The sequence below is a fragment of the Phyllostomus discolor genome, chromosome 2 (assembly GCF_004126475.2).
Source record: "Phyllostomus discolor isolate MPI-MPIP mPhyDis1 chromosome 2, mPhyDis1.pri.v3, whole genome shotgun sequence".
Taxonomy (NCBI): Eukaryota; Metazoa; Chordata; class Mammalia; order Chiroptera; family Phyllostomidae; genus Phyllostomus; species Phyllostomus discolor.
In genome coordinates this window covers 39832341-39844358 of record NC_040904.2, presented here as the reverse complement: position 1 = coordinate 39844358, position 12018 = coordinate 39832341, and the positions used below count along the sequence as shown (strand labels likewise).

The window sequence follows — 12018 nt, the reverse complement described above, 5'->3', positions numbered from 1 at the left end:
TGTTTAGTCTCATGATATTCCCCTGTCAGTAAAAGGCCACCCTGCTCTAAAGCGATAATCTATTTTTACTTTATTTAATTTGTCTATTCTTAATAAATATTCTTGGGATTTTGAAAGTAATTTTGAGTTTCTTATATTTATGTTCTACTGTGTCCTTGATGCCTTGTTTCGCGGTTCTGAACCTCATTAATAGTTATAAACTGTGTTGTTGAATATTATAGTATTTCTGAGAATCCTACTCTCCTATCCGTCATGGGATTTACACTGTGAGGATGTGATTTTTTTTAGAATCCTGATTCCCAGCACCAGACCTCTAAGAAGAGCCAGAGGAGATACTGAGGTTTCAGTTCAGAGTTGGAAATGAATTGATAACTGGAGGGATGTACTCAGTGATAGTTATGTGTACCTGACCACGCCTGCCGGGGTGATTTAATAGAACGGTTGGGAGTGCTGTGAAGAATTGCACTCTGGGGAAAACAAGCTGATGTGACGCAACACTATTTTGTATAAATCTTCTTGTCCAGAGGTGTGTATTTATTCTTTGGCAGGAAAATGTGCTTATGATTGCTGCCATGGCCTCTGTCCATGCTTTAATTGATTTTCCTTAGAAACTTTTTGGGTTTTCTCTTAGGTAATCTACATTGCATTTTTTCTGCCCTAGAGAGAATAAATGCATTTCAGGAGGGAGGTCTCCCAAACTGTAAACTTAGGGGCACATTTTGGAAGAAACCGTGCTGCATTGTGACTGCCAGTGGCTGCTTGTGTGACTTCAGGTTCATTATGACTTGCAATCTTTTTTTTTAACAAACAGCACATGTTTGTTTAAAATAGTTTGAATGACACAGAAGAGCAGAAAGTAGAAAGTGTTCACTTACATCCCAACTGCTCACTTTCATTTTCTGGAGGCAACTACTATCAGTCACTTGTCACATGCTATTCCAGACTTTTTACTATGTACATATAGATATATGTATATTTTATAAATAAAATGTTAATTTGCTACATATGGAACATATATTTAAAGATTTTATTTATTTATTTTTAGAGAGAAGAGACCGGAAGGAGAGAGGGTGAGAAACATTAATGTGTGGTTGCCTCTTGCATGCCCCCTGCTGGGCACCTGGCCCTTGACCCAGGCATGTGCCCTGGCTGGGAATCGAAGTGGTGACCCTTTGGTTTGCAGGCCTGGACTCAATCCACTGAGCTACACCAGCCAAAGCTAATATATATATTTTAATGTTTATAAATATGTTTATTGGCTTGAGAGACAGAGGAAGGGAGGGTGGAGAGGGAAGTAGAGGGAGAGAGAGAGAGACATGGATGTAAGAGGGAAACATTAATTGATTGCCTCCCATACATGCAATGACCAAGGATCAAACTGGTAGCCTAGGTCTGTGCCCTGAGCTGGAATAGAACCTGCAACCTTTTGGTGGTAGACAGATGATGCTCCCACCAACTGAGCCACACTGGCTAGAGCTATATGATATTTTGTATCTTAATCTCTACAATCAAAAATATTTCTAAGACATCCCTTGGAGTGAGTTTAACTTCATGTACTTCAATCTTTTTATTGCATTTGAGGTATTCTAAAATACAGATATATCATAGTTTATCTTTGTGTATCTTTATCTGAAGAACCTTTGTGTTGTCTCCAAATTTTCAATATTATAAATAATGTTGTAATGAAACAATTGCACCTAATACTCTCACACACTTACAAAAGTCTTTCTGAGGAATGCCTGGCTACAAATAGAATTGCTGAAACAATTAATTCATTCTTTAAAATGTTTGATAGGTTCTAATGAATTACTCTTCAAAGAGTTTTTATCAATTTATAACCCATTGAGTGTATATAAGAGTTGGGCAAGTTTATTAAATTAGCTCTGGTTTTCATGAGTATAAAACTAGAATAAATTACCTTTTTATTAAGGTTAACATGAAGATTAAATGAGGTAGCACATGTAAAGCATCTAGAATAGTACCAAGTGGGTGCTTGATAAATCTTCATTCCTATCTCTCTATTTCTTCAATTGTTCCCCTTTACACAAAGCAACAATGTAGCAATTACTGGTTGGATCTGATTTTTCCACACAATATATATATATATATATATATATATATATATATATATATATATATATATAGTATTTCCAGCACTCTAATATTCATACCTACATTAGTACTGAGTTTCTTAGCTGTTAGAGTTAGTTCCAATCAGCCTTGTCTTCATGTATAGATCCCTATCCTTCTATGACACATGATGCCCATCCTAATCAAAATTTCAATGTTTTACAAATACTTTGTAGATGTCTTCTCAGTCTTCTGGTTGGGACCCTTTGTTTTCATGCATTTTGGAGTTTTAAGACATGGATTTCTAGTTGAATGATCCAAAATCAAAGTGTCCACATCTACTTGTTATAATAGAAAGTCCTAAGGGAGGCTTGGAGAAATTCGCGACTGTTAAATTTTAATGCTCTCTTTCACTGTGCCCAGCCCTCCACTCCTTTGTTGTAGGACTCTGGGAGCACTCTTTCCCAAGTTCCCGCACTTCCACTGTGATACCAAATCCAGCTCTCTCTTCTTATGCATGGAGTAACCCAGATGCAGAAAAGTCACATTAGTTAATTAAGATAACACAGTTAATTAATAGAGAGGTAGGCATAGAAGCCAGCACTGGAACTTCCCAGGTATGAATATGTAATATTGTGCTGTGTATGATGTTACTAGAAACTCTGTATTTATACAAGAACTGTCATTTAATTCTACACATGCTAAGTCTTGGTGATACTATTTAGATTTGACCTTGTCTGCACCAAAGCAGATAACGGCATTTCCTCTCCCCTTACATATACACTATAGTTGCTACATCCCAGCCTGTGGCTAAAAGGCTGCTGTATTTCTTTCCCTACTGAGTTTTGCCATAAAATGCCATTTGCAAAAGGTAAAAAAAATTTACAAGGTGAGCATTTCCAGCTACACTAACACTGGAATCTGATGCAGCAATATTAAAGAATGATGTGATTTTAAAGTTGGAAGGACCTTCTACACCATCTAATCTGATTGTTCCCTACTTTTAACCATGAGGAGATTTAGGCCTGAAGGGATCAGCATTTTGCTGTGAGTCTCAGAGCCATTTAGTTTTGGAACAAGGATAAAACCCAGCTGTCCAAACTCTGGTGTAGTTACACAACTCTGTACAACTTTAAAGTTAAAACAAACAAACAAACAAGAAAGCCTACTTCTCAGCATTGTTTAGTGTTTATTGATAATGAAGGGGATCATGTGCCACTTACAGTAATCTCTTAAGATTTTATAATAATCCCTGCTTTATCCCGTTAAACTATAGCTGTAGCTCTGTGCTTAGTAGATTGAAATCTATTATTCATAATGCTATCTTGTTCCTGTTCAAACAGCATTATCCTTGTGACAAAAATTTTATGGATTTATACTCAGTTTCACAGCACAGGGAGAGGATAAAGCACTAGAACACAGAGTTTTCATTCACACATTAAATTCAACAGGTATTTTTCAAGTACCTACTATTGCCCAGCATTATCCTTGGCACTTCTGGGGATTCAGAAGGAACATGCAGCATATTGTAACCTCAGAGAACTCATATTCTGTTGTGGGCTTCCGAGTGTCCAGGAACATCTGGAGAACAATGCAAGTTGTACCTGATGGAGGTGGGATAGTGTAGTGGGTAAAGCATAGGCTTTGAGGTCAGGCAGTGCTGGGCTTGCATCCTGGTTCTGTTATTGACTAGCTGTGGTATTTTGGGCAAAAAACTTTAGTCAAGTCTCAAGACAGTGTCCTCACCAGGGGATAGAAATAGCACTTACATCATAGAGTTATTTCAAAGATTCCATTAAAAGACAAGACAGAAATCACTTAGCACATGTCTGACACGTAGTGCTCAAAGATGTCAGCTAAGGTTCAAATCTTTACGATTATATGTCAGTGAAGTCTGCTGTGCTCTTTCAAGGCACATTGGAGAGCAAAGTCAATATCTCAATACACTTAGAGGTAGAAAACTTGGGCTTTAGATCTGAAATACTTAGATTTTACTGATTGACTTACTGGTTGATTGAGCTCTGTTTGTGGGGCTCAGTATAGTCATTTACCCACAACAGAAACCTCAGATTTTGAAGAAGAGCCCTCAGGGTAAAGTTAGGAATTGCACTCATATCACTGGGGGTGAGGGAGATATCTTCCATTTAATTTTGACTTATTTGTGTTGTGAGAAATGTCCACCCAAATGGTCTCTGTCTGCTCTCAGACGAAGGACTCCTGACTGGTTGTCAGTTACTTGGGTTCCCACCTTGCCTTATCTTGGACACCCTCTATTGCTAGTAAATTATGCCCTTAGAGGAAAACATCTGAACCAAATAGTACAAGGCATTTTGAGAAGACTTGAAGTATTTTGTTTGGTGATCTAAGATAAGCTAATTACTCGCCAAATCTCCTTCCTTCTTTCTTCCCTTTTTCTTCCTTTCTTTCTTTCAAGTTTTTTGACCTAATTATATATGTTACATATATATAAATATACTATGTAATATAATATATATTTCTTTTTTTAAAACAGGGAAAGTAAATTAAATACAGGGAAGGGAAATGGCCTTAACAATGAATCTGTACTATTTAAAATATAAAAGTTATGCTTATTTTGAAATAAAATGTTTTATAAGTAACTTTTCAGTCAGCCTATTAATAATCATTTTCAAAGTGGTAACATATAACAGAGCATATTGGAATATTAGGGATCCATGAATGTCTATCAGCTTGAACTTGTATATATTTTCGCATCACTAAAAATGCTGTGATCTAGTATGCAGAGGAAGAGAATCTCCTGTAAAATAACTGCTATTAAATAAGTTTGTGTAAGTTAATCTCTATATATGCAGAATCATAGGTCTAAACATATAAGTGGTAACTAATACTAGTAAAGATCAAAGACTTGTCACCTAAGTTAATCAATTAAGATACTTTTTTCTAGAGTCATCTCAATATTTGTATCCATTCTCCAAGTCAGTTTACTTGTCTAGACAGAATTTCCTTCAGAAAATTGATCAAAGAGAAGAAAATTCTTACAGGAAGATACTGAGAATTAAAAAGTCTGAGAAAAACCACACACAACTCCAATATATCAGAGTTGGAACCTGTGACTTGTGAATTAGTACTATGCCATCTTTTAAAATATGAGAAAATACACACTAGAATCAAGAAACAGCCTGAAATCCAACTGAGAGAAGGAAATCACTTCCCTATGAAAGAAACCATTTCCACAAGTGATCGCTTCCCTCTACTCCTCAGTTTGCAGCCATGCAGATAGTTCCAAAGTCAGGAAACATTGGGTTCTTTAGTCTTTCATCTTCTAGCCATTTTCTGAAACATCCACACCAGTACTGTTCTCTTTATTTGTAGTTTATTTCTGCATAACAACCATCACCCATGCCTTTACCAATTCAGAAGATGAAGGCAAAATAAACACAGTGCTCTGGGAGATTCTAGCTTACCTATAGTGTATGTCACCCTGTCGCATCACTTTCTGCGCTGTTGCTCTCTCAGTTCTTTTCAGCATGCCTAAGGGCTCCTGAAATGATCCAGGCGTGTCCTGCACACTTGGATAGGATAAAAGAAAAGAAGGAAAAGAGAAAGGTGCCCAGGGGTGTTTGTATCAAGACTCAGTGCTCATTGGTCAGTGCACTGTCTGGCTGTGTGGGGGGTGGGGCAGAGCATTCAACCATGCAAGGTAAATAGCAACCAACCTAGTGCCTGGCACAACTATCCAAAGGTAGCAAAAAGGCCATTGAAGCACAGGGCTCAGAGGGGAGAATATTTACTCCAGTACTCCTCTCCTTTACAGATAAGAAAGCTGACAAGTTGAGACATCCATTTATTTATACTTTAAAAAAACTGGAAATATGATCCACAAGATAGTCTATGTAGTTTGGTTAAAACTCCTTCAGAGCACATTGTGGAGGATGATGGCAAAAATCTGAAAGCTGACAGGAACAGAAAGGACCTGAAAGGTGATCTAGAGCATTCATCTTGCTTTACATGTGAAAAAACCCCGGCCCAGAGGGTCGAAGCCCCTGTACGTGTACTGTGGGCACACCGCGCAGAAGACCCATGGATCTGGTCAACACACAGTGCCCCTTCTCTTTTAAATCAAACTGACTGAGGTGATGATGGTTCAGAAAACCATACAGATTTAAAGTGCACAACTCGGTAAAACATCATGTATACTGCCCCTTCTTAATTACCTGAATTATGTCTTTTTACAGTTTTGCAGGTTCTACCTTGCTGCTTCTCTAGACTAGCAAGTTTTTCTATTTCCCTTTGATTGTACTGTAAACAATGCACTAAAAGTAGCAATTGAATTCTTGTAGTTATCTGTGTATTCTATGAGTAATTTGAAATTGGCTTGGGTAAAATGAGAAACTTCACACTAGTAGTAAGAAGCTCTAAAGAGATGCAACAATTCAATCTGGTTAACATAATAACAGCAATAAAGAAGACATTGAACATTTTTTCCTCTCTTGAAACAAGCTAAAAGCAATCTACGGATTTACTTATTAATCCTCATGGAGGAGCTTCAGCCATTTCATTCCCTGAGAATCTCAACCACAGATGTCGCAGGGCAGGGTGTGTTCAGGATCGGCAAGCGCCGGTGTGGGGAATCAGGAGACCGAATTTCAGGGTGTCTTGCTGGGGCTCACTTGCTATTTAATATGGTTGAATAGCAGAATCTCTCTGAACCTCAGCTTACTTATTATTTAAATGGGAGGAGTTCAGTAAGGTGGTCTGCAAGGATGCCTTCATGGACAAGCTCTAAGTGATTTCACAGAGGTCTGAGTCTGCAACTTAGACTTTCTCTCTTGATACTCTTGCTTAAAGTCTTCCCTGTTTATAAATTTTCTTTTTTTTCCCCTTTTTCTAAGAGGATCAAAAAAGACAGTAGTGTTTTTTCTGTGTTGGGGGTGGTGAACCAATAAGCAGAGAGAAAATGAGGCCATAAATGGGCAATTATCTTGTTTATCCCTGGTGAGATCCTGGTAGTCACTTGGGACATTTTAAGTTTTATTTTTTTTCCATGACTCACCTTTATTCCTGCTCCCTTACTCTTAGCAGCTGACTTTCTAGTTCCTCAGAAGAAACATCTGTCATGAGTTCTTTCAATGTTCTTCCTTCAAAATATGTCTACTCTTAACTCATCCTTTCCCATCCTAGAAGAAGAGCCTTTCTCACCCAAAAGCAACCCTCTATTGGGGCCTTAATACAATGCCCAATTCTTCTGGATCAGTGGTTCTCATACGTAGATGCACAGTAGAATTGCCTGGGAGAACTAATGAATAATACAGGTGCCCTCCCTTCCCAAAACAATTCAGCTAGGATCTCTGCAAATCAGGGATAGTCATTAGCATATTGTAAGGGTCCTAGCTGAGTCTAATGTTCAGAAAGGCTTGGTAATCAGTGCTCCAGGGTCTTGAAGTAGTAATTAATCTTTGTTTATTCTTCAGTTTTAATCCATTTTACTGGCTCCTCGTCAATCTACAAATGTGCTCAGCCGTCTGTTATCTTAATAAAACACCTTTCATTGTCCCTCAAGCTATGATTGCAAGCATTGTCTTTCCTCCTATTTGTCCTGCTTCTGGCCAGTCCTGAAATAGCTTTCTTTGAAGTCACCATGTGGCCAGCAAAGCCCCTCTCTCTTCATCATCCCCAGGCTGTCTGCAGGACCTAGCAATCTGATTACCATCTTCTGTGTGAAATTCTCTCTTCTCTTGGCTTCTGTGAGTATGCATTTTGGTTTCTTTGTAAGGTCCCCCAAAGTTCCTTCAATATTATATCTCTCTGAGTTTTATCCTAGTGTCCTTAAGTTCTTGGTTTGTTCTCTCCCCAAAGTGAGTGCCTAAGGCTAAATGATCACATCTGTGAAAATGGCTCTGAAATCTTTCTCTCTCTCCTGAGTTGCAAGTTACACATTGCAGGAGACACCTTCATCTGGATGTCCTTCCTTCTCCTCAAACTCAGTATGTTCCAAACAAAGCTCAGGCTCTTCCAGCAGCAGTCTCGCTTCTCTGTGATCCCCCACTGAACTCCAGCCGTCACAGTCTTCCCAGGTTTCTGGGCTTAAAACTCTGCGTTTCTGTCATTTTTGCCTCTCTTATTTGCTTCCCATATCCCATGAATCTCCAAGTTGTATCTATTTGTACTTTTTAAGACCTCTATTTTCTCCTTCTCATTTCTAATTCTTATTCAAACATTTTTGAAGCCACAGATCAATTATCCAGTCTGCTATGGCACTGTATACCACAGCTATTTCAAACTCCCAGTCAAAATTAGCCTTTCCTCCTTGGTGGTCCCAAAGCACTACTGGGGTCTAGTATGGAATTTAGCATTTTCTATTTTTTAATATATCACAGCATGTACAGGTTTCATTATTTAATTGTTAATATCTTGATATCAGAGACTGTATCTTTCTTTTTTTGAGTATAGTTAGTATTAAAAGCAAGGCACTTGCAATCTATCTGAGTCAACAAATACACATATATAAACATCTATAATACAAGGGCAATTGTTTGGAGCTATAAAGGGTAATGGCATAGGGATTTGTTAACATAGTGGATGCAACTGATGCATTTATAAACATTAGTTTGAACTGATCACCATTATACTAACACATATTCTTATGTGTCATTTCATTCCAACCTCCCAACAAACCTGCAGGGCCAGTATTGTGCAGAAACTTATACTGAAAACATTAAATAATTTATACAAGGTGACACAGCTAGTATTGGAAAAGCAGGGGTCAAATCCAAATATAAAATCTCATGTGCTTAATACCATGGGAGCCCATTAGATTAAATCACACCCCCTGCACACACATTGGGAGTTGATGGACTAGAGAGGAAGACCCTTTGCTAGGGGAAGGTTTGTGGATAGGGCAGAGCTTTTATTCCTGAAAAGTAGTAAGATATTCTGTTTATGCCTTTTTTTACTCTCATAGTTCTTATAATTCTCCAGCTGCAGAATCAATCTGAGGAGCAGGTAGTGTGAGGGCTTTCAGTTGTAGTGTGTGAGGACACTTCTCTAACATGCCACCTCCTCTGGCCTGTTGGTCCATCATTTACATCATTTCCCTTTTCATCCCAAAAGCACTGTCTTTAAGAGATCTCAGTTAAAATGACAAGAATCTTGGCCTTGGTCATATGTTTTTATCAGCTAACTGCGCTGGTAGGATTTGTTCCATAGCTTCACAGGGTCCTCGCTAGCCAACTGATACCTGTGATAGAGTGGGTTGCAGAGGGAAGAGACACACATCCTCCACACAACGCCTGCATGCTTTGGGGATCCCACCAGTGCTTTCTTTTGAGAAGTAATCAATATTAGTTTGCAAGAAATTTGAGGATAAAGGAACATGTCTTCAAATCTTTTTTCTAATCAATCTTATTATCTTACTAGGCTATGGCTCTGAATGTCAAATATACTTATTCCATAGAAATAGCGTGAATCTGAGTTCTTTATGAAAAATCAGTGGCACAGCTGCTATCTCTTGAAAGGGAACCAACAACTAATTGTTAAAAAGAACTGAATTAAGTTCATTTGCAATTGGGTATTTATTCTGCATCAGAGGAAAAGGAAGGAATTGTGTTTTCTAATATGGTTCTAGATGATTCTAAGAGAAAGATTATTTTTCTTTAAAAATAAATGTTTATGTATGCTATAAATTTCACTATCATTTGAAGGTCTATTCTAAAACAATGATAAGGAATAGTCATGGTGTTTTGGTAATGGGTGTAGTTTCAGGATTTGACTCTGATAAATATTTCAGGTTTGAATCCTTGTTTGAAGTTATTCAATTTTACCTACAAGCATGTGCTCTGAGAGTTATTATTTAAAAAACATAGTGCTTTGGAATTTCTTGGCTGTGGTTACTAACAGTACAGACTCTGGAATCAGAACTGGATCGCCTGAGATTGAAACAAAGTTTTAATACTTGTTAACTATGTAATGTTAAACAAGTTGCTGGACCTCTCTGTGCTTCAGTTTCACTATCTGAAGAATAGAGATGACAAGAAAACCTACTCATAGGTTATTTATCAGGAAAAGGTGGCATCATATAGTCCCTCACTCACGCATAAGTAATCGAGAAATGTTAGTGATTAATTTTAATATTTTTGAAAAACGGTTTAGCTCTGGTATATTCCTTTTCGATGATTTCTTCCAAGTATTTACACTCCCTTCTCTGTCTACCTTAACTCTCTCAAGGTTTTGTTTTTGGGAAAAACAATGGGAACAATCCCCTAGTACCATTAAGAATTCTGGAGGGGCGGGATCATGGCAGCCGCTAAGGAACAGAGTCGGGAGAACAAGGAAGAGGAGGAAGTGGAGGCAGAGCAGTTGGTTCTGGTGGAATTATCAGGAATTATTATTGGTTCAGACTTTCTCTCAAATTGTGAAAATAAACACAAGATTTTGGAAACTGGCACTGAGAGGTCCATTCTGCAAGTGGACAGCTATGTCTCTGATGGAGAGTATTGAAGGCACTGTTGGGACCTGTGTTATATTTGAAGAAATTGTTGAACATGTAGATGCAGAAGGCAATAATAAAACAATGCTAACATCTAAATGTCATACAACAAAGGAGCTCAGCATGACAAGAACTCATCAGAAAGGAGAAGGAAAGAGAAGAAAACATAGGTGATATGGAATGGCTGCAAATCAAAGAAAATGATTTCTCCTGTAGCACCAACACGATTTGTAGCTTTCTACACGAAAATGAAGATGAAGAAGTTGGAACTCCTCCCATCCCACATGTACCTCTGTAGTGGAATAAACAAGAGATTCAAATGAAAGGTAATTTGAACCCGAGTTATGAACAGGGGAAACCACCACCCTTGTAAATAGAGGATTCTGGTCCTCTTATTGATGGCTCTTCTTCTGAAACACAGTGTTTTGTTTTTATGGAAGCCCAAGGTGCTGCCTTAGAAATTACTACTAGATGAGCCCTGGCTGGCGTAGCTCAGTGGACTGAGCGCGGGCTGCGAACCAAAGTGTCGCAGGTTTGATTTCCAGTCAGGGCACATGCCTGGGTTGCAGGCCATGGCCCCCAGCAACTGCACATTGGTGTTTCTCTCTCTTTCTCCCTCTCTTCCCTCTCTAAAAAATGGATAAATAAAACCTTTAAAAAAAAGAAATTACTACTAGATGAAATGTTTTTCATAATAATTAGTCATGAACTTTTAAGAGTTTTTATATATAAAATAATTGGTTGTGCAAAAAAAAAAAAGAATCTCTGGAGCTGACCTGAGAATGCCTGATGTTGGGTGACATTCTTGTGCTCAACCACAAACTGTCCCTTTCTGTCTCAGGCATATTCCCAGTCATTTCTTGCATCCAATGTCTTGTCCATGCATCTGTTTTCTGATTTTGTTTTAAACAGGCCAAAATCTATTTCGTGTTTCATAGTTTTTTTTCCCCATCAATCTTATAAAAAATATCCAGACCAAGACTAGCTCCAAACCAGATTTTTTTTGTTTCTTTCTTCTAGTATGGTGCCAGATGGCACTTAGGTAGGCTAATAGAGGAAGTCTGTTTCCTTCCTCACATTTTGTATATCTGTCATAAATCTTAACTGGCCTTAGATGAGCAATGATTTGGAAGTTCAAGTTTTCAGGTGAAGGCTCTGTTTGAACTTCATTTTAATGTTTTATTGAAATTGATTTCCCTTTGTGAATATAAATTAATTCGATACCATTTTAGGGGAAGCTTGTTGACAAGCAGTGATAAAAATCCAGCCAAGATAACGCTTTGGCTCAGAGCAGTTGTTTTCTGCTTATCTTTATGAAGAACGACCAGTAAGAACCCCTTAGCTCTTATTATTCCTTTGGGATGTGGATAACATCAAGCTCTGCATACCTAGCAAAGAAGAGAGAAATCTAAGCACCACTAGGAGTGCAGTCAGAATTCACTGTGGTATTTATTCACAAATCTAGCAGACTATTGAGGCTTAAA

At 38.1% G+C, this 12018-nt stretch overlaps 1 protein-coding gene and 1 pseudogene across 3 annotated transcripts in view; one reads left to right on the top strand and one right to left on the bottom strand.

Annotated features, from left to right (window-relative positions):
- Window positions 1–12018, bottom strand: part of KCNMB2 (potassium calcium-activated channel subfamily M regulatory beta subunit 2) — a 337204-nt gene that overhangs the window by 208810 nt on the left and 116376 nt on the right. Inside the window, exon 1 of one of the 3 annotated variants that reach the window (XM_036017714.1) lies at window positions 5514–5631. The exons of the other annotated variants lie outside the window; for them this stretch is intronic. Within the exon in view, the coding sequence (XP_035873607.1) occupies window positions 5514–5578 (65 nt within the window). The 5' untranslated portion in view covers window positions 5579–5631. Of the gene's footprint in view, window positions 1–5513; window positions 5632–12018 lie in introns of those variants that run through there. 3 annotated transcript variants of the gene reach the window in all.
- Window positions 10224–11009, top strand: LOC114489132 (annotated as a pseudogene).